Source organism: Eschrichtius robustus, chromosome 18 (genome assembly GCF_028021215.1).
Source record: "Eschrichtius robustus isolate mEscRob2 chromosome 18, mEscRob2.pri, whole genome shotgun sequence".
Taxonomy (NCBI): Eukaryota; Metazoa; Chordata; class Mammalia; order Artiodactyla; family Eschrichtiidae; genus Eschrichtius; species Eschrichtius robustus.
In genome coordinates, this window is record NC_090841.1 from 20,962,615 (window position 1) to 20,987,109 (window position 24,495).

Here is a 24,495-nt window from a genome sequence, read left to right on the forward strand (position 1 = left end):
TCCAAGACTAAATCACTCTGACCTGGCTCTCCCGCCTCCCTCTTCCACCTTAAGGCTGCTTGTGATTACAGTGAGCTCACCTGGATGATCCAGGATCCTTGCCCTGTTTGAAGGTCAGCTGATTGGCATCCTTAATTCTCATCTGCAACCTTAAGTCCCCTTTGCTGTGAAATACAACGCATTCAGTTTCCCGGAGTTAGATGTGAGCATTTCAGGGGATCATTATTCTGTCCCCCACAAAATGTATCAGTTCAAGAATTTAGTGGGCTGGAGCTGGTTAAACAGTGTCTTTGCTACTGTCACGAAGTTTAGAAAAGCAGTGAGCGTATCATCAAGAAGTTCACAGTTTACTTAACCGGATCCACCACTACCCCACATGCCCAAAGTGTTAAAAGGAGGGTCTCTCTCTCTCTCCCACTTGCTCTGAAACCATCCTACCCTTGTAAACTGGACAACTGAGCAATTTTTCAGAAGTTCCTGCTTCCATTGTATGAAAGTTGTCTTTTGTCTATGTGAAAGTATTCTTTTGGTCTGACTTATTCTAAGAATTGCTTCAATTTTAACACGTATGTAACTGGCAAATTACCTTCTCCCCAGGATACTAATGTGTTTTGTGGTGTGTGTGTGCACGTGTGTGTGCACGTGTGTTTTAACCTGAATACACAATTCATCAAAAAGCTCATCCTTTTATCATTTTCCTGCATTTCCTTAAAATTAACTGGCTCATTAGATTTTTGACTGTGACTTGGGTCTCTTGATGTGTTTTTAAAGCGTAAATTGCTTCCATATTCTCAGAAAAGCACTCTCCAGGAGATATGGAACTATGAAGCTGTGAAGCTGTGATTTTATCAGGAGGCACATACACACACTCTCTCTCTCACACACCCACACACAAATGTAGCCTTTGTATATCCAGGTTCAATGGTCCAGAATCATTTTTGTGTTACAGAGTATTGCAGGATTACCTTTCCCCTGAAAATTTTACACAGTCAGAAGAACATAAACTTTTGCATTCATTGTCAGAGGGTTTCTGCCCCACCCCCATCCATGAAATCATCTAAAGGTTAACTTGGAAGAAAAGCATTCAACATCAGCACAGGTGTAGGATATCAATCAGCCGGAACCCAGGGAAAGAGAATGAGTGTAAAAAAATAGTGGAGGAAATTGCAATTTTAAAAATGTTACAATTGTTCACGTTAATGTAAAAATGTCAAATTAAAAAAACTGGGAGATGTGCATTAAAGACTTATAGTTGATAATTCCTCCTTAACTTTAAGCTCCTGAACGACGGGTTCCATATCGTATCTCTTCATTTTTGTTTCTCTCTCATGGAAAGCCATGACTGGCCTTCCCGTGAATAGCATCTAAATGGCTCTCAATGTGAAATTTAGATACAAAGAAAGAAGAAGGCTTGCACTCAGCAGCATGTTTCATAGCTAGGGCCCAGCATGAATTTCAGGATCCAGACCTGATGATGCAGAATCCAGGAGTGATGTGATCTGTTAAGTAGCAGATTTGCGAAATGAGGTAGTTTGACCCCTCGAGCCTGCATGCCTGACGGCTGCACTGTGCTGGGGCCACAAAGCAAAGAAACATACACACTCTGGAGCCAGACTGGCTGCATCTCAAAATCCTGGTTCTGCCTCTTACTGTGTGACCTTAGGCAAGTTACTTAACCTCTCGGTGCCTCATTTTTCATCAGCAAATGGAGATAATAATAGTACGTATCTCACAGGGTTGTTGTGAAAATTAAGTGAGCTAATTTGTGTAAAGCACTTAGGACAGTGCTTAGAACATAGAAAATATCATACAACTATTTGCTACTACTATTATATTATTATTATTATTATTATTATTATTATTATTATTATTATTATTATTATTATTACCATCCCTACCACCACTACATAGTGTCCCTAAAGAAGCGTTAGGCTGTAAAGATGAAAGATCTTATTAACTGCAGGGTATTAGAGAAAGGGTACTATCTCTTGAAAGCCCTCATATTTAATAGCTTTACCTTCATCACCTACAAAGACCTAATTTGACTAGAATTTCGACTGCCCCAAATGACCTATATTTGGGCAACCTCTTGCCCTTACCCCTATAACCAAGGTAATGAGAAAGTCTATTATCTAATCATAATTGCTTTCTGCTCTTCTTTTTATGTCCCAAAGGCCTCTGAATTTGCTTGTTCATTTATTCCACGAATCTTTATTTATTTTTTAATGCTTAGGTACTGTGTGCCAGGCACTATCTTGGGAAAAGTCCCTGATTTTTATGGTGTTTACATTCATGGAAAAAGACAAACAATAAACAAGCAAATAAATAGACCAATTAAAAAATTCATATAATGACAAGTGCTATAAAGAAAGCAAATCAGGGAAATGTGCTATAGAGTGACTCAGGCAGGGTGAGCAAGGGCTAATTTAGGTTAAGTTGTCAGGAAAGGGCTCACTAAGGAGAGGGAATTAAAACTGATGCTGAATGATAAAGAAGGAGCCAGCCATGGGAACACGGAGGACACGTTCCTGGCAGTGGGAACAGCAAGTCCTAAGTCCTATGTGGAAACCAGCTGATGGGGTTGAAGGATCAGAAAGAAGCCAGTGCAGCTCAAGCAGTTCATCAAGAAGCTATGAGATGTGTGTTAGGAGACAAGGAACGAGAGGGAGGCTGGGCTGATAAGAGAAGGCCTTGCAGCCAAGCTAAGGAGGTAGACGTTATTCTAAGTGCAATGGGTGATCTCTGAAGGGTTCAAGCAAAGGGTTACATGGGTAAGGGTGGACACAGTGAGAGCAGTGGGGAAGCTCTTGCAGTAATCCAGGTGTGAATCTTAATGGCTTGGAGTATAGAGATGGCAGTGGAGATGGAGAAAGGTAGACAGATCTGGATATAAAATATATATTGGAGGTAGAATTAATAATATGTTGGTGAGTTTTTTGCAAGCACAGGATAATGAAAAGAATGACTCTAGTTTTTGAGCTGTGTACCTGGATGGTTGGTAGTGCCATTAACTAGGACGGGGAAAGTGGAGAAAGTTGGTGGAGCAGTGAGGGATGCAATCCAGAGCTCTATCGTGGCCGTGTAAAGTTAGGATGCCTATCAGAGACATCCACGCTGCAAGGCCAAGTAGGCAACTACATACTTGTTTATTGCTTATGAAAGAGTTATTTGTGACCTTGAATAGGATACTTGTATTGAAGAGCCCTGAGAGTGAAGTCTAGTTATATCAATGGCAATGCACAGCCCTTTTGTTTGTTTTCCACTTCTATCTCCTGTTTCTATTCCTACCTCCAGTGTATAAGGTCCCACATAATATTCACTTGCGTCTCAAGGCTCTTGACCCATGAACATTCTTAATCCCTAAAAAAGTATTAGTTATAAAGGGAAAGCAGTGAAGGAGCGAACCAAACATTCTGATGTAGTCAAAGGCCACTAGCCTAGGGACCATGAAGCCAAGGTCATGACAAAAAGTGAGGTACGGGGGGTGCCGGGTGGTGGTGGGATGAATTGGGAGATTGGGATTGACATATATACACTAATATGTATAAAATATGTAACTAATAAGAACCTGCTATATAAAAAAATTAAATTTAATTAAAAAAAAAAAACCCATATAACCCCAGACTAACCATGAGAGGGACATCAGACAAATACCAGTGGAGACTCACGCTACAAAATATTTGACCAGTACTCTGCAACCTGTCAAGGTCATCAAATATGAGGAACGTCTGACAAACTGCCACAGCCGCGAGAAGCCAAAGAGACGTGACCCCAAAATGTAGTGTGGGGTGCTGGATGGGATCTTGGAACAGGAAGAGGACAGTGGGTAAAAACTGAAAAGATGGGAATCAGGTATGAACTTACAATAATGTATCCATATTGATTCCCTAATTGTAATAAACATACCACAGTAATGTAGTGTCTGTAACAGGGGAAACTGGCTGTGGGCATATGACAACTCTCTGTACTATGGGCACATTTTTTCTGTAAATCTAAAGTTCTTAAAAAGTAAAGCTTATTAAAAAAAAAAAAAGGTACAGAAGAAAACAAATGATTTCTAGGCTTGACTCCTAGCTCATTCCTTTACTAACTGAAAAACCTAGAGCCAATTATAGAATATTTTGGAACCTCAGTTTTCCTCCCCTGTAAAATGGGGATAATAATTCCTGGCTCATTTGTGCCTTGTGAGGATGAAATTTGCTAACATCTGTGAACACCCACACAGTGCCTATACTATCTATGGTGGATATCTGTAAATATAGGTTTCTCCCACTCTTTTTACTTACTATCTTTCTACCTTGGTTCATCAAATGTAAAAAGAAGATGCTTCGCTAGATGATCATTAAGCTCTATTTCAGCTCTTTAAAAACCAATAAACCATCCTCTTGATAACAACTGGATAAACTTCTTGGTTAAAGCTACTTTTTAACCCAATATTAGTACATCTTTCTGCAAGCTTAGGTCATATTTAGACTAGGGAAGATGCAGCATTCAGAAGCAGGCATTAGACCAGAGAAATGTCTCTCCAATGTTGCAAAAAAAAATTTTTTAACACTTTTATTGGAGTATAATTGCTTTACAATGCTGTGTTAGTTTCTGCTGTATAACAAAGTGAATCAGCTATACGTATACACACATCCCCATATCCCCTCCCTCTTGCGTCTCCCTCCCACCCTCCCTATCCCACCCCTCTAGGTGGTCACAAAGCACCGAGCTGATCTCCCTGTGCTATGCGGCTGCCATCCCACTAGCTATCTATTTTACATTTGGTAGTGTATATATGTCAATGCCACTCTCTCACTTCATCCCAGCTTACTGTTCCCCCTCCCCATGTCCTCAAGTCCATCCTCTGTGTCTGTGTCTTTATTCCTGTCCTGCCCCCAGGTTCATCAGAACCATTTTTTTTTTAGATTCCATATATATGTGTTAGCATATGGTATTTGTTTTTCTCTTTCTGACTTACTTCACTCTGTATGACAGACTCTAGGTCCATCCACCTCACTACAAATAACTCAATTTCATTTCTTTTTATGGCTGAGTAATATTCCATTGTATATATGTGCCACATCTTCTTTATCCATTCATCTGTCGATGGACACTTAGGTTGCTTCCATGTCCTGGCTATTGTCAATAGAGCTGCAGTGAACATTGTGGTAAATGACTCTTTTTGAATTATGGTGTTCTCAGGGTATATGCCCAGTAGTGGGATTGCTGGGTCATATGGTAGTTCTTTTTTTAGTTTTTTATGGAACCTCCATACTGTTCTCCATAGTGGCTGTATCAATTTACATTCCCACCAACAGTTGTTACAAAAAATTTATCTCCCCCAACATCAGTAAAATTTCAGGGTAGGAATAACCTTGTAGAAGTTAGAGTAAATGAAATCTCACAGAGTGGTACTTTTAGTAACACTTGCTGAAAACACAGTCTAGGAGAATCAAAACCCAAAGCTCTTCATCTCAGACTCCCCTAAACTGGACGGGAAGTTTGGAGGTCTGGGCCAACCAGATGGATGGGGGATAAGAGTGGGAAGCTGTTAAGAAGCTTCTAGTATCCTACCAGCTCAAAGAGAGAGGGGCAAAGACAGGAGGGCCATACAGAAGACCAGCTCAGGTTAAAAAAGGGAGTCACTAGTTAGGGACTTCCTGTGTCCTCCTCCTCCAGGGACACCTGTCAGAACAAGAGCTTATCCAGCTGTGTGGCAGCAGCACTGATCTGAGTCCAAGGGGAGTGCCTCTGCAGCCCACGCTGAGAAAGACACTGCTTGATCAAAGGACTTAGGAACAAAAATTAAAATGTGTTCGAGCCTTATGGTAGAAACAGTGTCGGTTTATCAGGGCAGGGACCGTGACCCCAAGAACAAGGCCAAGATGAGAAGCCTATAAGAGATGTGAATAAAGAAGAATCCACCCCCAAAACACTTTTTAAAGCTCCAAACCTATGCCAAGCTAATTGAAAAATGAAAAATCGCTCTGGCCCAGAGATCTGTTTGGTTTGGCTTGCACAATGTGTTTTTTCTTAATTGAACCCAATTGTCCTGTTCAGTTTTCCAAGCACCACTCTCCTGTCATCTTCTACCCCAACCCATAACCCAGCTATATGACTACATTAGTCCCATAGGCATTCAGGTTCACAGCTACTGGTATGTAATTTCCAGACTGACTTACTTTTAAGTATTAGATACTTGAACATATGCTGACTGCAGGGATGACGGAGAAAGAGAACAATCCCAGGAAAAAGAGGAAAATAGGAAAAGGCCAGAAATTCCAGCCTTGCCGTCTTTGGATGAGGCATCTCCCCACACCCAGCCCAATTAAAACAGTTGCAAATCGGGCCAAACCTAGGTCCAGTGAAATGGGTACCTGGCATAGTCATGGCTGCCTGTCTCTTTCAACTAGCCTTTCTATATTTGGAGAAATTCCCGAGAGGCAGAACTCAAATTCCCAGCCTTCCTGGTAGCTAGGACATTGGCTCATGGTCTAGGTTCCTCCAAAGACCATGGCAAAACTGTGGTTCCTGGCAAAACTGTGATGTGGAAAAGAGCAAAGTGAACAAATATGATGTCTTTGCCAGCATGGAGGTGGCTGGGCCATCAGGTTCCCAGTGGTTGCATAATTGATTCCCTAGTAAAGAAGTGACATTGACGAGACAGGAGGCTCTGATGCTCAGTGGACAAAGAAAACAGCAGAAGTTTCCTCATCAGACCGGGTCGGCAATGCAATTTTACTCCTGGAATTTTAGCCTGGAGCCCAGCCCTCTCAAGAATTCTTTGAACTACTCAGTATCATTTTATTAAACTCATTTTCTGCTAAATCAGCCCAATCAGCTTCTATTGCTTGAAACCAAAATCCATGACTGATAAAGCAAGCAGTGGTAGATCCATCTTTGAGAACCTTTCATTGGGGCTGCCTTGGGAGAAAGCCATTCGTGCTGATTTCCACGAATCCCAGCACCTGTGGAAGAAGCCCCAGATGTCATCAGGCCGCCCTTGTTCCCACAGAGGAAGTGCACAGGAGAAAACTCTTTTTTATCCTTGCTCTGTGAATCCTAACATGTACTTTCTGAAGTCATATCACATTGCACACCCATTACTCAGTACTCCTGGCAGTTGACTTAATTGTCACCATCTGCAGAAGAGGTGGTTAAATTTTCACCACTTGCTACTTAGTCAGTTGTGGAAAATGACAGAGCTGAGGAGTCTATTCTCAGCCAGTCTGGGAGATGGTCTTGCTCTACGTGGCCCTTATGGTGACTAGTGAACTGGTTCCCTCTTCTCGGACCTCTGTGCAAGCAAGACACGGATTTTAAGCTAAGCTGCAAGGATGACAGCAAGCTGGTTTTCCTTTCTGTTAGAGCCAAACAAGGGATGTAGGAGTTCTCAGCTACAGCAGGGATTTTCAGACAGAATGAAGGCCTCTGCCCACTAAGAAAGGCTGTCGAACGTTCTTCTCTGTTATTTCTGTCTGCTAGACAATTCTGTATTTACTACAAACAGTAGAGCAATTCTCATTTATAGTCCTCATGAGAATCCTTTCATGGGGATACTATTAAATCCCCCATTTTATGGGAGAAAAAGCTCAGACAGATTAAGTGGCTTGCTTAAAGTCATAGGGGATCCAAACTTGAGTTTTCTGATTCGAAGCTGGTGGCTTTTTCTTCTACACGTCAGTGGCTTTCAATGTGGGTTCCAGGGATCTCCGGGATGCTTTCGGGAAGCCAAGGAGGTCAATACTATTTTAATAATAATAATAGTAATAATAATATCCAAAGTAAAGGAGATCACTATCTCAAAGAGGTATCTACACCCCCATGTTCATCGCAGCATTATTCACAATAGCCAAGACATGGAAACACCTAAGTGTCCACTGATGAATGTATAAAGAAAATATGGTGTATATATATTTGTGTCGTGCCTTTTGTGACAACATGGATGGACCTTGAAGGCACTATGCTAAGTGAATAAATCAGACAGAGAAGAACAAATACTGTATGATCTCACTTATATGTGGAACCTATACAAACAGAGTAAAATGCTGGTTACCAGGGGCTAAGGGTTGTGGGAAATGAGGGTGCAAACTTTCGGTTCTAAGATGAATAAGTTCTGGACTCTAAGGTATAGCGTGGTGACTATAGTTAACAATACTTACTGTATACTTGAATGTTTCTATGAGCGTAGAGCTTTAATGTTCTCACTGTAACAACAACAAAATGGTAATTATGTGAGGTAAAGGATGTGTTAACTAACCTTATTGTGGTAAACGTTTCGCAAAATATATGTGTATCAAATCATCACATTGTACACCTTAAACATACACAATGGTATATGTCAAATATATCTCAGCAAAGCTGGGAAAATATAAAGTGTCATTTGCCCTCTTCTGTTTCATCCTTTTATGAGGGTGCAGGGGAATTTTCCAGGGGATACCTGACATGAAATATAACAGACTGAAGCAGAAGCATATGTGAGAATCCAGCTGTCTTCTATTAAGCCAAACATTAAAGAGATTTTCAAAACTGCAAAACAGTGCCACTCTTCTCACTGTTTTGTTCTGGAAAACATAAGTATTTTTCATAAAAAATATTATTTATGTGAATATATAATGGGTTTATTCGTTTTATTTTAAAATGGATTGATACATTATCTTCAGTGTTCACAGCTTTCATTTCTAATACAGCAAATATTTATAGATGTAACCCACAGAAACAAAAACGCTTTGGAGTCCCCAATAATTTTTCAATGTGTAAAAGAGTCTTGAGACCAAAATGTTTGAGAACTGCTCTCCTGCATTATAGCTGCCTTAAAAAAAATATCCAGGGTAGATACAGATTTACCTTGATTGCATTTTAACAATTTGATGCCAGTGCTAAACCTAGATTTTCTGCTTACACCTTGTATGCTCTTCCTCCTTGTCTTGATTTGGATTGATGAGTTCGTGAATGACAGCCAAAAGTCTTGAACTGTAGTGATTATAGACTCAAGCAGCCTTCCTCCTCTCAATTCCTAAAGTACCTAGTTCACTGTATGTTCGATTAATATTTGATCACTGGATGAATGACTAAAACAGATTGCTATCACAGACAGAGGACCTGCTTGATGCCTCTGCTTGATGAACACGTGCCCTTGCTCCTGAGTTCAGTTGCCTGCCAAACCCAGCTCAACTCAGCCCTGGCAAGGCCAAGTGCACTTTGGCCCCGGATGTACAGCGATCGTATACCTGTCTCCCTGCCTTTGGACCTGACCCCTGTCCAGAGTCTATTCACCCACAAGACCCAGCTTAGCCACCCTGACCCCTACACAACTCTTTCCTGGAGACACTAACCCACAATGATCATCACATTCTGACATCGTGTAGGAGTGTTTATCCACGTCACCTATTTTGCCTCTTGATCTCATTCTATCCTGCACTGCTGTCTTTCTAAATCACCTGCGTCTATTTCGTTTTCCCTGCAAGATCTTAGACTTCACGAAGGTTCTCAGAGGTCTTCTGTGGTGCCCACAGAATCAAGCATAGTGCCAAGTTAATTATAATCACTTTCAACTTAAAAGTTTACAAAATAATTGACACATCACCTCACTGTTTTCTCACCAAAGCCCTGTAGGTAAGTTAGGGAAGGCCTCTTTTTATTATCTCCACCTTACAGAGGGAGGCTTTAAAATTAAGCAGCCTAAGGTCACTCAGCTAGTGATGGACAGAGTCAGGATGCCAACCTGTGTCTTGTGATGCCCTATTCCGTGCTTTCCCCACTGTATCATGCTCTAGTTTCCTAATACATACCTATTTAATTTACCTGAAAGAGAGCTTTGAGAAAAACAACAGCTCTAGATCTATGAGTCAGAACAGTCAGGAATAAACCCAGGTCTCCTGATTCTCTCTCAGGTGCTGCATTTCACAGCCATCTTTTCCCTTGTGATTTTAGCTGTTAAGGTAGTCAGCACATGTGCTGGTTAATCCTATACATAGTTCTCTCAGAAGGTATACAAGTTAAGTGTCACATAAATATCCCTTTTCCCTCTTTCTGCCCTATATGGCTAATTGGTAACCTCATTTACTCATTTGTTTTTTGGGCAAAAATGTAGGAAAATATTCTGAAATAATCCAGTAAATGCAAGTTGTGTCTATAAAATTGATTATACATTTATAATTCCTTATCTTTTCTCTTCTTCTCATTCATTTGCTCACTAATCCCACAAGCATTTACTAAGCTCCAAGTATGAACAGAGCTGCATGATGCTGGAGGGACCTGCAATAAGTAAAAGAAATGATATCCCTGCCATTAATGAGATTATCATCTCATGGTTGAAATGACATTTCTAGAGAAAAATTCTAAGGCATTAGAAGTGTGAGTTAGCTCAGTGTAAATTATTTATGGAGGTGATGAAGGACTAGAGAGTAAGAAAAAAAGAGTTCTTAATACAGAGAGAAATAATTTGGGAAAAGCTTCGTACAAGGGATGTCTTGAAAGAAGGATGTCATGAGATATGTCTCAAAAGAAATGTAGAATATGGTCTGGGAACATGATCTCCATCTACAGCCTCCAAACCACCCCCAAATAATCAAACAGTCAAATTAAAAACAAATGTAGACACAAGACAGGTTGCCTGGCTCCCCACACCCAACCAGCTGCCACCCCTAGGTCCTTGCTACAGAGAAATTCCGGAGCCCCCCATGGGCTGGTAGAGCATTTCAGGGGAGGGGGTAGCATCAGAACTGGTCCAGGGCAAAAAGAAAAAGTGAGTCCATCCTCCCAGATACTATTTACAGTGCATCTTCCTTCCCCCATGGTGCTCAAGTCTTTTAGGAACAACTCAACATGCCATGGACACCACATTCCTCTCTGACCTGCATCCCAAGCTATTCTCTATGTCTCTCTCCTATGATGGGCTTCTTTCTGATGCCCATGCCCTCAGGAGTTTCCCCTGCTGTGCATCTCTGTGCCTCTACAACTCAAGTTTGGATTAATAGTACCCACAAGACCTATAGTACCCACAAGACCTATAGTACCCACCAAGGTACTACAGGTACACAAAATGGGACCCTTCACTCTAGCAGCGGGACACTGCAGTATACCAAGCACGCCACTGGGGGAAGACACAGTGGGACCAGAAGGATCTTGGGAGCTACTCAGACCACACTATGTGATTAGCTGAAAAGTCAAGCTACGTGTAATACCCTCCTGGATAGTTCAAGATATAACATAAAGAAGAGAGAGCACGCCACATGGCTATGTCAAAATCGAGAAGGTTGAATAATGACATTAAGACCACATCACAGAGACCTTGTGGGGTAGGGTGGGCTCTGTCGCTGGTAATGGCTCGAGCATTAGGGACACTGTATTTCGTCATAACGTAATGTGATAAATGTGGTGCTTTGAGAAGCCGTGGATGAAAGAGGCTGGGGCAATAACGGACTCCCCATAGGCCTGGATTATGAGGGCACCTGCTACAAGCTCACTTTTCAGACACTGTAACCATTTCTACACACACTTTCTAGACCAGAGTCTCTGAAATGAGATGTCACATGTGAGTTTCATTCTGCAAGCTTTCAGAAGGAACCACTCCAAAATCTACCCCCTTTTAAACAAATGGAAGCATGTAGTTCTTTAAAGATGAGGTTCCATCATGTGGGACAGAGATGAATTTTTTTTGGCAAATAAACCTTTGCTCATGAGCACGTTGCTAAATACGCAGTCTAGAAAAGAACACTTTTCTGTTGATGGATAGGATGATATCCACTTATTACAGATGACAAGTTGAATGGAAGAATTTGAAAAGTAGCTTTATTGTGATTCCAACAACAAAACGAGGCTCTGATAATTTTTTCAAATTCCATTGTATCATTCAGATTCTATTTGGGTTTCAGGGGAAGAAGGTGGTGGGTGGACGCCAATCTGCCTGGGATGAGAGATGTGGATGGACTTTCAGGTGTCCCAGTGACAGCTGACAATCCATGTTTGACAAGTCAGAATTCAATCTCTTTACCTTTCAGTGCAAGATCGTCACATTAAAAGCCCAACTTCTGGGGGAGACAGGGAAGAATAAATCAGGAGTTTGGGATTAACATATACACACTACTATATATAAAATAGATAATCAACAAGGACCTACTGTATAGCACAGGGAACTCTACTCAATATTCTGTAATAACCTACATGGGAAAAGCATCTGAAAGGAATGGATATATGTATATGTATAACTAAAGCACTTCAGCTATACACCTGAAACTAACACAACATTGTAAATCAACTATACTCCAATATAAAATAAAAATTAAATTTAAAAAAAGCACAATTTCTGGGCTATGAAACACAATGGGAAAGGAGTGAGGGTCAGAAGAGCAAGAAATCGCCTTTCTAGGAAGCAAGGACCGGGAACCAAGGCCACCAGCTCGCGCAGTGAGTGCACGACTGCTTGTACCGCAAGGAGACTGAGCATTTCTTCCAAAGAACTGAAACAAGGACTTGGGGCTTAACATAATAACCTCACTCAACACTTTGTTTTTCCCCAGACAACTCTTGCCCAGGAAGGGGAAGGGATAAAGGGCAGGTTTCTCTTCCTCTCCATCAATTCTCCATGTTCCTTTGCTGTTTGCTGCGGGAAGTTAGCCTGAGCCCCTTGGAAAATTAATAGATTTGTTTAATGAAGGCAAAGGGCAGAATTCTAAAACTTTACTTGATTTGGTTTTATTTTAAACACATTTTTACTACACTTTTAATCCTATACATCTTAGGTTCTTGACACTGGTTGTAGATTAGGATCAGCTGGGTGTTCTTTTGTTTTGGTAATAATGTCCCTGCGGGACCTGAACATTAGTATTGTTTAAGGTACTAATGTCAGAACTTCTGGGAATGGAGCCCAGGCAAAGTAATTTTCAAAAGCTCCCCAGGTAATTCTAATATGCAGCCAAAGTTGAGAATAACTGCTATATTGAAAAAAAAAAAAAAACTAGGTGTTGGTTATAAGGATTTCAGTTTTAAAATATCTGTCTGGCCTCAAAAATAATGTCTCACTGGAGGAAATTTCGCCTTCGAGATTAAAGAATGAAAAAGAAAGTATCAAGGTGTAGAGAATCCTTGTGGGGTGTGTGTGTGTGTGTGTGTGTGTGTGTGCGTGTGTTCTATAGTTAGGGTGTTGATATAATTCAGTAGTTATTAACAGCCTTGGGAGCAGAAGCTTTTCTGATAATCTGATGAAGGCTGTATCTTCTCCAAAACAATGTACATAAATGCAAATTTTGCAGATTTTAGGACTATCACTCTCTTCCTAAAACCGATGTTAAGGACCTCTGATATAGTCATAGACGTTTATAACTACCATAAAAGAAACAAATAAGCAGATAAAAATAATCAGCCATAAGAATTGAGAAACCTAAGACTGAGTCTTGATTTTTCCCCCTAAATTGCTGTGTGATTCTAAATAAATTACTTAAGCTTGCTAAGCCTCAGTTCTTCTATAAAATGAAATGTTTATCTGCCTATAGGGCAATGTGGTTAGTAGTTTCACAATTTTGTAAAAAAAAAAAAAAAAAAATCAATTCAGAGTAAATGAATACGTGTAAAAGTACTTTGAAAAGTTACGATTTATTGTCAGAGATATTCAGAATTAATCTAAGAAGAAACATACAATCTCTTGGGTAACCGACATGTATGTCTCACTTTCACTGCTATGTACACCTGCCCTGTCAGCAGACCATCAATTATAAGGAATTCAGCAACTCTTGAGCTAACTCAGAGCTAACTCTGTATTAGATGGACGGTGAGTCCCAGCCCCAGTTGGTCTATATATTCCATCTCTCTCTCCCAGTGGTATGATGACCAGCCTTTAGTATTCACTTTCTGTCAAACTGCTAGTAAATCCATTCTTATAACTTGAAAAAATTCAGCGTGTGTTAAAATGCAAAGGGAAAATAGTAGTTTCAGGGGAAATTAAACCCATGAACCAAAATTTGGTCTTTTTCACGGGAGTCCTGAGGTATTTGTTTCTTTCTCCTCCACCTCCTACCTGACCTGAGGCCCTGGGGATTCCCACTGGTTCCCTATCAGAGGATCTCTCCCTAGTAAATCAATCTTCTTATTTCCCAAGGAAACACTGTCTCAGAAGTACCTTCAGTCCCAAAATATTAAAGTGTAAAAATCTAGGATTAAGAATAAAGCTTGCTTTTCACAGCCAGTGCTACAGGGATAGGGCCATTTATCCTGACTGTGGTAAGATGTTCACCAGAAGTGCAAACGTTATACGCAAAGATTCGGCAGGGCTACCCTAAAAGAAAGACACCAGCCAAAGCCTTCATGTTCCTGGGTGTCAATGTTTCCTATTATTTCATTGTCTTAGTCTGAATAAAAAGAAATAAAATATGAGTAAGACACTGAAAAGAACGGTATTTGAGAGCATTCAAGATATTTTTGTTACATATAAAGAGGAATAGGCCATTTAAAGACCTAATCAGTTTGATTCTGTCCCTCCAAACCAAGGTCTCCCTAGGAGATGACCTACCTGTGCCCTCTTGCCCCAGCTGCTTTAAAGTGGCTCTTCATCCCAGGGAGCTAATGGAGGAAGCTGTACTTCAGTGAAATGGCTCCATCATCCCTTTTCCTCCCTGACCACAGAAGTTGGGCCATTCTGGAGGGGTGTGTGTGTGTGTGTGTATGAAAGAGAGAGAGAGAGAAAGTATGTCTTCTCCTCAGACCAGGGCACGGCACGTATCTGAATTCCAAATGACTGAAATTTGGTGTTTTAGGTAATCCTATATTCTGGTTAATTGAGAATTGCCACTTATATAAATTACCAGGTCACAAACAAATAGGGTAAAAAGGCTCTCAGGGTGGTGACTTCCTTTGTATTAATCAGGAAAATGCACACCCAAGAGTTGAATAACAAAATCATATACTTTTTTCTTGGACAGTTGATATTTTGTTTCTGTATATCATGACTAATCATAATGGCTATAATTCATCACATTAGAAAAGCAATCAACAGTTCTAGCTGTACAAAACTAAAATTGATTGAGACCCTTTGTCACCCTGGCAGAAGATAATAATTACATCATTATTTATTAACTATAGAGCCAATAGCCAAAAGTCTTTTTAACTTCTTTTGATTTAAGATCTATTATACATTATAGTCCAGCATACACAAATAAAGCAAAATAGAACAAAATTAGAGAAAAATCAAGTTAGTGTATTCAATCTGAAAAATCCTGCAAAGAAAGCTACTCTCATGTTTACCTACCATTGGTAGAACATCTACTCTGCACTAAGCACTGTCATAGGTGCTCTGCATATTGATTCATTTTATCCTCACCACATCCATGGAGGCATGTTGGTTGCATCCGTTCTAATTAGTGAATAACTACACTAACAAAGATCCTGTAGATTAGTACAGGCAACACCTTTCACAGATAATATGTTCAAACATTAGAAAAACAAAACACTCTTCTTGGAAACCATGTCTTAACTTTTACAATCAAGAGTTTTTTGAAGGATAAGAAAAACTGACGCATATCCAGAATCTCAGAGGATGTCCCTCTTGGAGCCACATTTCTTCCATCTCTTCTTGGCCCACAGAATGTTCCCAGAAACAGGCCAGGGACAGAGGGGAATGATGGAAATGAAGAGTCATCAACCACACTGAGTGTCCTTAAGAACGGCTCTGATGTCATTTGCCTCCACCTTCCAAGAATCCTGGGATGGCCCTGCACAGACAAGTGACAGATATTGACAACTCAGTCTGTGAAGATAGTGGCAAATGTCACTGAGGGAGATTTGTGTTAAGCATTACATTAACTCAAGCTAATGTACCCTCCTTGCAAGGATGGCCAGTGTGAGGTGACGTGAGGTTAGGACAGTCCGAGCCATAGTTGGATGGAGATGAGCTCTGTTCTGAGTATGCAGAAGTTAGAGTATAGATCCTCAAAGGAAGTTTTTCCACGGATAGCAAGAGTCAAGCAAGCAGTAGCTCCCACCTCTGGAATGAACCTGTGTTCCTGGCTGGATTGTGACCACTTACTAGACTCTAAAGGGTGGTCAGAAGCAGGGACCAGGACACTCCCTATTATACAGTTTCTGAAGAAAACATGGGCAAAAGTTAGGAAGACACTTTTTGCTGACTCTCCCAGGATGCCCCTGTGGTATCTACCCTTCACAAAGGAAGCAACCTTAAACTAAGTTATAAAGAGTATTTGATTCATGTTTCCTCTCCTTTCTCCATCATCCTGATTCTTCCTTTATGACAAACACATGATTGCCTGGCCTGACCAGTCCTGGGCCAGTAGAGGAAGACATTCCCACTTCCCCCAAACTGTACAATGGTGGTTGTGGCCAGCTGGTCCTATCATCATGGGGGAGAAATTAGCATGATTAGAGGCCAACTGTTGCCTTCATTCCCTCTACTCCCTCCTCTGCCTGAGCCTAAGACCTTTACAGGTTCCCCAAATTTGAGTGACAAAGCAACTGACCATGGACTCATGTTCCCATATATTTGTCTCATTATGTACCCAAATTTGTATCTGTCAATAAGAAAAGTCTCTGGCTGCTTATTTGTTTGTAATCCACCCTTTGGAACGCTCTATGTATAAAAATATTATTAAAAATATATAATGACTTTTATGGGACATTGGAAATGTGAACATCAACTCTATATTTAATGATATTAAGGAAATATTAAATTTCTATTTAGGAGTAGGAATGGTATTGTGATAGTATTAGGATTTTTAAGAGTGCATAGCCTATATATATATATATATATACTAAAATGTTTACATATTGAATGATATGATGTCTGGGATTTGTTTCAAAATAACATGGGAGGGTTGCAGCAGGTAGGGATATGGGTGAAACAAGATTGGCCTTGAGTTGATCATTGTTGAAGCTGGGCAATAGGTTCATTGTGCTGGATTTCATTTTGTTTTGTTTTGTGTTGTTTGTATATGTTACAATTTTTCCATAATAAAAAGTTTTTTAAAAAAGAATCAAAATTGGTTAAAGTTACTTTAAATTCACGTTAGAAAACATTTTTTCAAAAATACTTTAAGATATGTGCAATTTTATGATTTAATGTTAAATGGAATAAGAAGATATAAAACTGCACATAAAATATTGCATGCACATATATATATGCATGGAAATGGAAGAATAAAACTACACAAAAAGTAAATTATGGTTGCCCCTGACTGGCAAGAATACATGTTATTATTCTTTACATGTTGTTACTTTTTTGCATTTTCCAAATTTTCTAGAAAGAAAGTATATTATGTTTTTGATTTTATGAAGTTATTTGTATAAACCATGCTCATGATACGTAAGGTGAAAAAAACTGTTATAGAACTGTATATGAAATAGAATCTGAATTTGTTTTTAAATGTGCGTGCATGATGTGTGTGTGTGTACCTAAAATAAACATCATCAGATTGTTAATGATGATTATCTCTGGGTGGTGGCATCATTTGGTCATTTTTATATTTTTCTTTGTCTCAATATGTTTCTTCTTCAGTTAGTAAGTATAATGTTATAATCAGAAATATAATATAGCATAAAAAAATTAAACTTAGATTTATTGTATTTCTTTATAAGTAAAGGATTGTCTATATAGGGCAATGTAAATATAAGGAACTATGTAATATATATTTATAAAACAGATAAGTAAGTCCAAGGGAATTTTAATTCTCTTTGAAAGCATATGTTAAGTTTTTTTTTTTTAGATATTTTTTTTTTTTGATGTGGACCATTTTTAAAGTCTTCATTGAATTTGTTACAATACTGCTTCTGTTTTATGTTTTGGTTTTTTGGCCACGAGGCATGTGGGATCTTAGCTCCCCGACCAGGGATCAAACCTGCACCCCTTGCATTGGAAGGCAAAGTCTTAACCACTGGACTGCCAGGGAAGTCCCTGTGTTCAGTTTTGAACAATGCTGACGTAAAATCCTGTGAACAGCCATTATGTGGCGACGCTCCTGCCTTCATATACTCAATTCCTTAATAACCATGTTTCATTTTCTGTCCAACTCCAGGTATATCCATGCCAATACCAGTCTTTGGGCTCCAGGATGATTCGAAGGTCTTTAAGGAAGGAAGTTGCTTACTCGCCGATGATAACTTCGTCCTGATTGGCTCTTTCGTGTCCTTTTTCATTCCCTTAACCATCATGGTGATCACCTACTTTCTAACCATCAAGTCGCTCCAGAAAGAAGCTACTCTGTGTGTGAGTGATCTTGGAACACGGGCCAAATTAGCTTCTTTCAGCTTCCTGCCTCAGAGCTCCCTGTCTTCAGAAAAGCTCTTCCAGCGGTCCATCCACAGGGAGCCAGGCTCCTACGGCAGGAGGACTATGCAGTCCATCAGCAACGAGCAGAAAGCTTGCAAGGTGCTGGGCATCGTCTTCTTTCTGTTTGTGGTGATGTGGTGCCCCTTCTTCATCACCAACATAATGGCCGTCATCTGCAAAGAGTCCTGCAACGAGGATGTCATCGGAGCCCTGCTCAATGTGTTCGTTTGGATCGGTTACCTCTCCTCAGCAGTCAACCCGCTAGTGTACACACTGTTCAATAAGACCTATAGGTCGGCCTTTTCCAGGTATATTCAGTGTCAGTACAAGGAAAATAAAAAACCATTGCAGTTAATTTTAGTGAACACTATCCCAGCCTTGGCCTACAAGTCTAGTCAACTCCAAATGGGACAAAGAAAGAATTCAAAGGAAGAGGACAAGACGACAGATAACGACTGCACTATGGTTGCTCTAGGAAAACAACATTCAGAAGATGCTCCTACAGATAATATCAACACAGTGAATGAAAAGGTTAGCTGTGTGTGATGGACTGGTTGCCATGGCAACTGCGGAGGGCACACTGAGCAATTTTCCCCCTATCTGGGAGGAAAAAGAAAAAAGAAAAGAAAATAGGGAGACTGGAAAAAATTAGGCCAGTCTAATGGAACCAACAATAATATCTATATGCCTCATTTTATTATGTCAGTGAAAAGCAGGGTTCAATGCCACAAAACGTGCACTTCAAAAATATTCTGACAGCATTTCAGCTGTGAGCTTTATGATATTATTTTTAACATTGTAAATTATACGTCTTTAAAATAATTAGCTTTTATTGTGTAATTACAATGAGGCCATAAATAAATCTAAATTATCTTCTATTTGCAAGTGTAAAACTTGCTACTGTGTTGTTAATTGATGGCATGAGTTGGTTACCTGTCGCTGTGAACAAAAATAGCTCTAAATAGTGAAACATTGGATGACTATAATGGCCTCTTACATAAAGAAAAAATTCTCTTTAAAACTTACCATGATACACGTTTTGGATGACAACAAAAAGACACTAAAGACGGTGTTATGAAATCTGTATTGCTAAGATACTTAAAAGAAATACTTGACAACTTTTTCAATCCTGCTTTTTCATAGATGCCATTTTGCGACATTCACAAAGTTGCTGGCATTTGCTGCACTTCAAATTAATTCTTCTCAGAAGTGAACAAGATTTTAAGTGTTATTTAATAACTATTGCTGCTTTCTCTTCTACTACTTGTGCTTTATTCTGAATTTCCAGTGTGGTCTTGTTTAGTGTTTGCTCTATTAGGTAAACTATCAAAAGGATAATCAAACATTACCAGATACATTTCTAGAAATTGCTTCTCCTAACAGCACCACAGAAGTGTTTGGTAACTTGCCCTTTAATGACTGCATCATGCCTGCGCTCCTCTGAGCAGTAAGTGGTATTGATGTAACTGTGTCAGGATTGAGGAATAAAGTCAGGTTTTTGGCTACTGACAGAAGTAGAGTCTTAGGACATCTCTGTAAAACGCAGGTGACCCACCTGTTGGCACCCATCAGATAAATCGATGCTTTCAGATCAATCTATATTATTTACTAAAACTGTTCGGCTTTGGATTCACAATCATTGATTGAGTGTACACCATCTGTGAAGAAATTTCCTAGGTACTAAGGATATAAAAATAATTAAAACAAGATCTTTGCCTTTAAAGAAAAGGACCTAATTTGAATGGCACTTATCAAAAATAGTAATTAACAGACATTTGGAGAATCAGCTCAATTTATTTCCTTCTCACCTGGCTCAGAAACAAGTTTATTTCAACTCCAAGGGCAGTTTTCTCAGTAAGTTTCCTGACTGGTTGCCAACGAATACCAACCAAACAAAGGAGGGGGAAAATAGCACTTGAGGTCAAAATCTGCAATTAATTTAGGAATATGAGCTTCAACCTGGACCCCAACTATGACTACCATAGTTCTGAGCAAAATTTTATTCCACTTTCCTGAAAACAAACTCATTTATTACTCACTGACGCTGGACATCCCACCCCCCAAAAAGCAGTAATATAATATTTCATAGAAAAGTTTGTTAAGGAGACAGAGATTAACAGCAGTTAATTCACCTTGATATTATTACTCTAGGTTAAATTGCACATTCTTATTGGAATGGATGTTAGATATGTGATTACAATACTGAAGCATTTCTATTGAATGAGAAATCGTTTTTGCTGTACGCCATTAGAAAAAACTATATATTTGAAAACTAAAGAATGTGGGAGATTCTGTTGCGTAATTTGGAAATGCATTAGGTCTGTCCTAATTATGTCCTTTTAGGTCCATTGAAAGGGGTTTTTTTCAAAGCTAGAATTTATAATAAGCTGCTAGTATCTAGGCTGCATTTGAACTAAACTATTTTCATGATTATACCATACTAACTGATACAAATGTTAAAAAGTCTCTACTCTAATGTATTTTGCCTTAGTTTATAACTCTGCCCATCTCATTATATATTAGAGAAAAGACTACAGATTCTACACCCATATACTCAATCTTGATGAGAATGAACATAAATACTGCCTGATAAGTCTTTTGACTACATATATATTACAAATGTGTTATGTTTTTTCTCTCCATAATTATCTATTCAAGTGTATATAGACAAACATGTATCTGTATTCTTGTACAGACATGTTCCCATGCACTTTATTCAGTATTTATATATTTATATGGAGGAAAAGCAAGTCATTAATGAAAACACAGTATACACACGTGTGCATGTTTGTATCATGTCAGTTTAAATGTGAATTTCATGTTCTTATGTTTCTATGACCTTCCATTGCTGTCAAAGCAGATTAAAATGTAACAGAAATGTCAGCTCTTTAAATAAACTGGATGTTGACCTAATTTTGTGGGAAGACTTTTAACACAATTCTATGAGGGTGGTGAAAACAATGCTCCTTTTACATAGTTGATTGATCCTAAATAAAATGGTACCTTTTGGCCCTTTGTTTAGTCTGGGGACGTTCTGATTACTAAGGCTTTTGTTTTTTCCTTTTTTTTTTTTCTTTTCTTCTTCGGCCACGCCACGCAGATTGCAGGATCTTAGTTCCCCAGTCAGGGATTGAACCCGCGCCCTCGGCCGTGAAAGCACGGAGTCCGAATCACGGGACCCCCCAGGGAAGTCCCACTAAGGCTTTTTAACACACCCTCACTCCAGTGAAACAGTCCTTGAATTATTTATGGATCTGTGATCAAAGGACTCACTCCTAGTCAATATTGTCAGAGCGACCAACCTTATTCTACTTTAAGTTGAATGGTAGATTCTTCTAAGTTTAAAGAATAGAATTAAGTGCCATAATTAGGGAAAACTTTCAGGTTCAAGCATACTTAATCTACTTGGACACAGCACCATCTCACGGTCATTTTCTAAAATGCTACCATAGCCAAATTGAACTAAGTTACTGTACTGCTTTTGCACAAGGTGCTTCTTCCATTTGTGAATCAATGAAACATAAAGTGTTAAATTATTCTGTGCCATACGTAACAAATACAGCGAATATTTTTATGTCATGATTTTAATCAAGGCTATTCTAAAAGATTTCAAGAAAGAATGAATAATTTTAAATAAAGTATACTCAAAAATAAATGCAACTTTTTGAGTCTATAGCTGTGTCTGCTAAAGAAAGTTGCCCGAAACCTCCCATGTCATCAGGCTGGGAACTCCAGGTACCATCCAGGTGTTTTGAGAGTACAAAGTCTGTGCTTCTGGAGCTTGGTCACAGAGCTAGGACCCACCTGGTTGAGTTAGATTTACATTAATGATCCCGTTTCTAGTTATCTGCAGCAGACAAATGTTCCATGTTTGATCACTATGTCTGGTTCCATCTGTGGGTACATGTGTACAGGTGTACCGGAAGACATTCACAGATACATTTATACACACACACACACACACATACTTTTGCAGGAGCTAGTTTCAAGAATTAAAGTAAACCAAGGAGACGCTATATCATTGAATAAACAGGAAAGTTGCTCTGATTCATCATTTCACCTCTAAATGTAGGGAAAGGGAAATAGGGACAGTTCGTATCTTTTCCAGGTGTTTACAGCTCCATGTATTGAGTACCTATCATGTGCCAGGCATTAAGCAGGTTGCTTTGCTTACTTTACCTGATGGAATCCTCACAAGTCTACAAGGTAGGTATTATTATTCACTCTTTTTCATAGATGGAGAGACTGAGATTCAGAGCAGTTAGTAACATGCCTGAGGTCACACAGCTGGCAAGAAGAGTGGCAAGTGCAAGCCTGACTCTGAAGCATAAACTCTTTCCCCTGCTCAATTCGGTACAGGAGAGAAAGCACTGGGCTCAGCACCAAAAGATGCAAGTTCCCATCTTAGCTTCCCTGCACACTGGTTCCATGAACTTGGACAAGTCATTGAATAACCCTGTGCCTCAATTTCACTGTCTCTAAAATGGAACTACTAGTACCTGTCCTGGCTAACTAACAATGTTGCTTAAGTGAGATCATGGCTATGGCTGTGCTTGATAACCTGTAAAACACTGTATAAATGTTGTAAATGTGTTGTTATTAAAAAGAAAAAAAAAGCCTCTATACATTATTAGCCATCAGAGTAAATTCTAAACAAAACTGTGGGATAAGCAACATTATTATTCAACAGCTTCTATCCTTTCTCTGAATGCTTCTCATTTTTTACAACTATTTGCTTCTGCTTTGTTCTCGCCATAATGTAGAGTTCCCTTCATTGGTTCTCTGCTGCTTAACATCAAAACCTATTGACTTTATGTGCCATTCCCTCAGGTTTCTCCTCTTTGCTAGATCACTAATAAGTAATTCAAGCTGGTAATCCATTGTCTCTCACTGAGATCCCTTTAGCTGTCCACCATGAAGATAAACCAAAAGGCAGGAACCAAAGGCAAAAATTTTAGGCACCAGAGACACAAGTGAGAAAGAAATTGGGGGGCAAGAAACATCCTCCTGGTATTGCTCAAATGACCCGCAAAAACACAGGTGCCTTCAGACACTTCATAATTTATATAAAGTTTTGTAACTTAACATTGAATTTTAATCCACAATAATAACGATGATTTTGAAAGAAATATTTGTGACTTTAAAGATTTCATTCTAAACTGAGGACGATAATAATATTACTAAGCTTTCTTTCAATGGATATTTGCCCCAGTAAATATGCAGTAAGACAAAACTTCTTTGTTAATTTTTGATTATCTTTGCAGGCAGTTTGCAAAAACAAATAGCTTCCTTATTTTCCCTTAATAGTATTCATGTCCATCTTAGCTCTGTTCTTCCTTTTTGATGTTTAACACCAGTATGTACACCTGAGCTAACACATTATGGGAAGTTTTTACATCCAGTTGGAGCCTCAGGATTTGATGGGATCCCATTGGAGCAGAAGCGTGAGGCAGGAAACCTAGGTCTGCCGTTGCTGTCTGACACTGGACAAGTCAAAACCTGTTTTCCCTCAAGAGTATTGTGAAGGACTTAGAGTCAATGATCGTTTCAGGGTCTAAGTCTATGCTTCTTTGAGTGCTAGGGAGTCCAGTCAAGACAGCTTTGATGAACCTTGCACATGAAGACAGCTTCATGTGCAAGGAATATTCTGGAACCCACAATTCTCACATTTTCTTAAATTCTTTAGATGAGTTTCAAATAAATGACAGCTTTAATTTTATATGGGAATCTTATGAGAAAAATCAAGTTGTTAGTGATTTAAGGAGTTTCTAAGATATGAGACCAAGAGTCAGATATCAACAGGTGGGATTCCTGCTGTGGCGTTTTTCTCAAGGTCAGCCTTCCTTTTGTAGTTTCTAGCTGCTCCAAGATATCGGGTTACTCTTTTAAACAGCCTCTAGGCTTGCTGTAGAACAAATGTTCCCACTATCTGTGTCCTTGAGCAGTTAAACTTTAAAAGCCCAAATAGATTTAGAATGCACACTGCAGAGAAAATCTCTTTTTCAAAAGCTAAATTTTTGTTGAAAGTGAGCCAAGGTTATTTAAGTTTTTATTTATAATTAAGATTATGAGTTCTTACAGGGGTGTTTATTCTGGCTTCTAGAGAACAGTACAATTTGTACTTCCTATCCTACATTTATTTCAAATGTTGAAAGGTAATAATACGTTATTATTCAGATGATCTTGTCTTAGTTGGGCTGACCCCAAGTGCAGAGCTGAGACAAGAACTTGAGCGCAGA

The 24,495-nt window shown here is 39.3% G+C and overlaps 1 protein-coding gene across 2 annotated transcripts in view; it reads left to right on the plus strand.

The window, feature by feature from the left end:
* Nucleotides 1–21,273, plus strand: part of HTR2A (5-hydroxytryptamine receptor 2A) — a 60,448-nt gene extending 39,175 nt beyond the window's left edge. For both annotated transcript variants that reach the window (XM_068526826.1, XM_068526827.1), the window contains exon 3: nt 18,003–21,273. In XM_068526826.1, the coding sequence (XP_068382927.1) occupies nt 18,003–18,802 (800 nt within the window). In that variant the 3' untranslated portion in view covers nt 18,803–21,273. The remainder of the gene's footprint in view (nt 1–18,002) is intronic.
* The last annotated feature ends 3,222 nt before the right edge of the window (nt 21,274–24,495 follow it).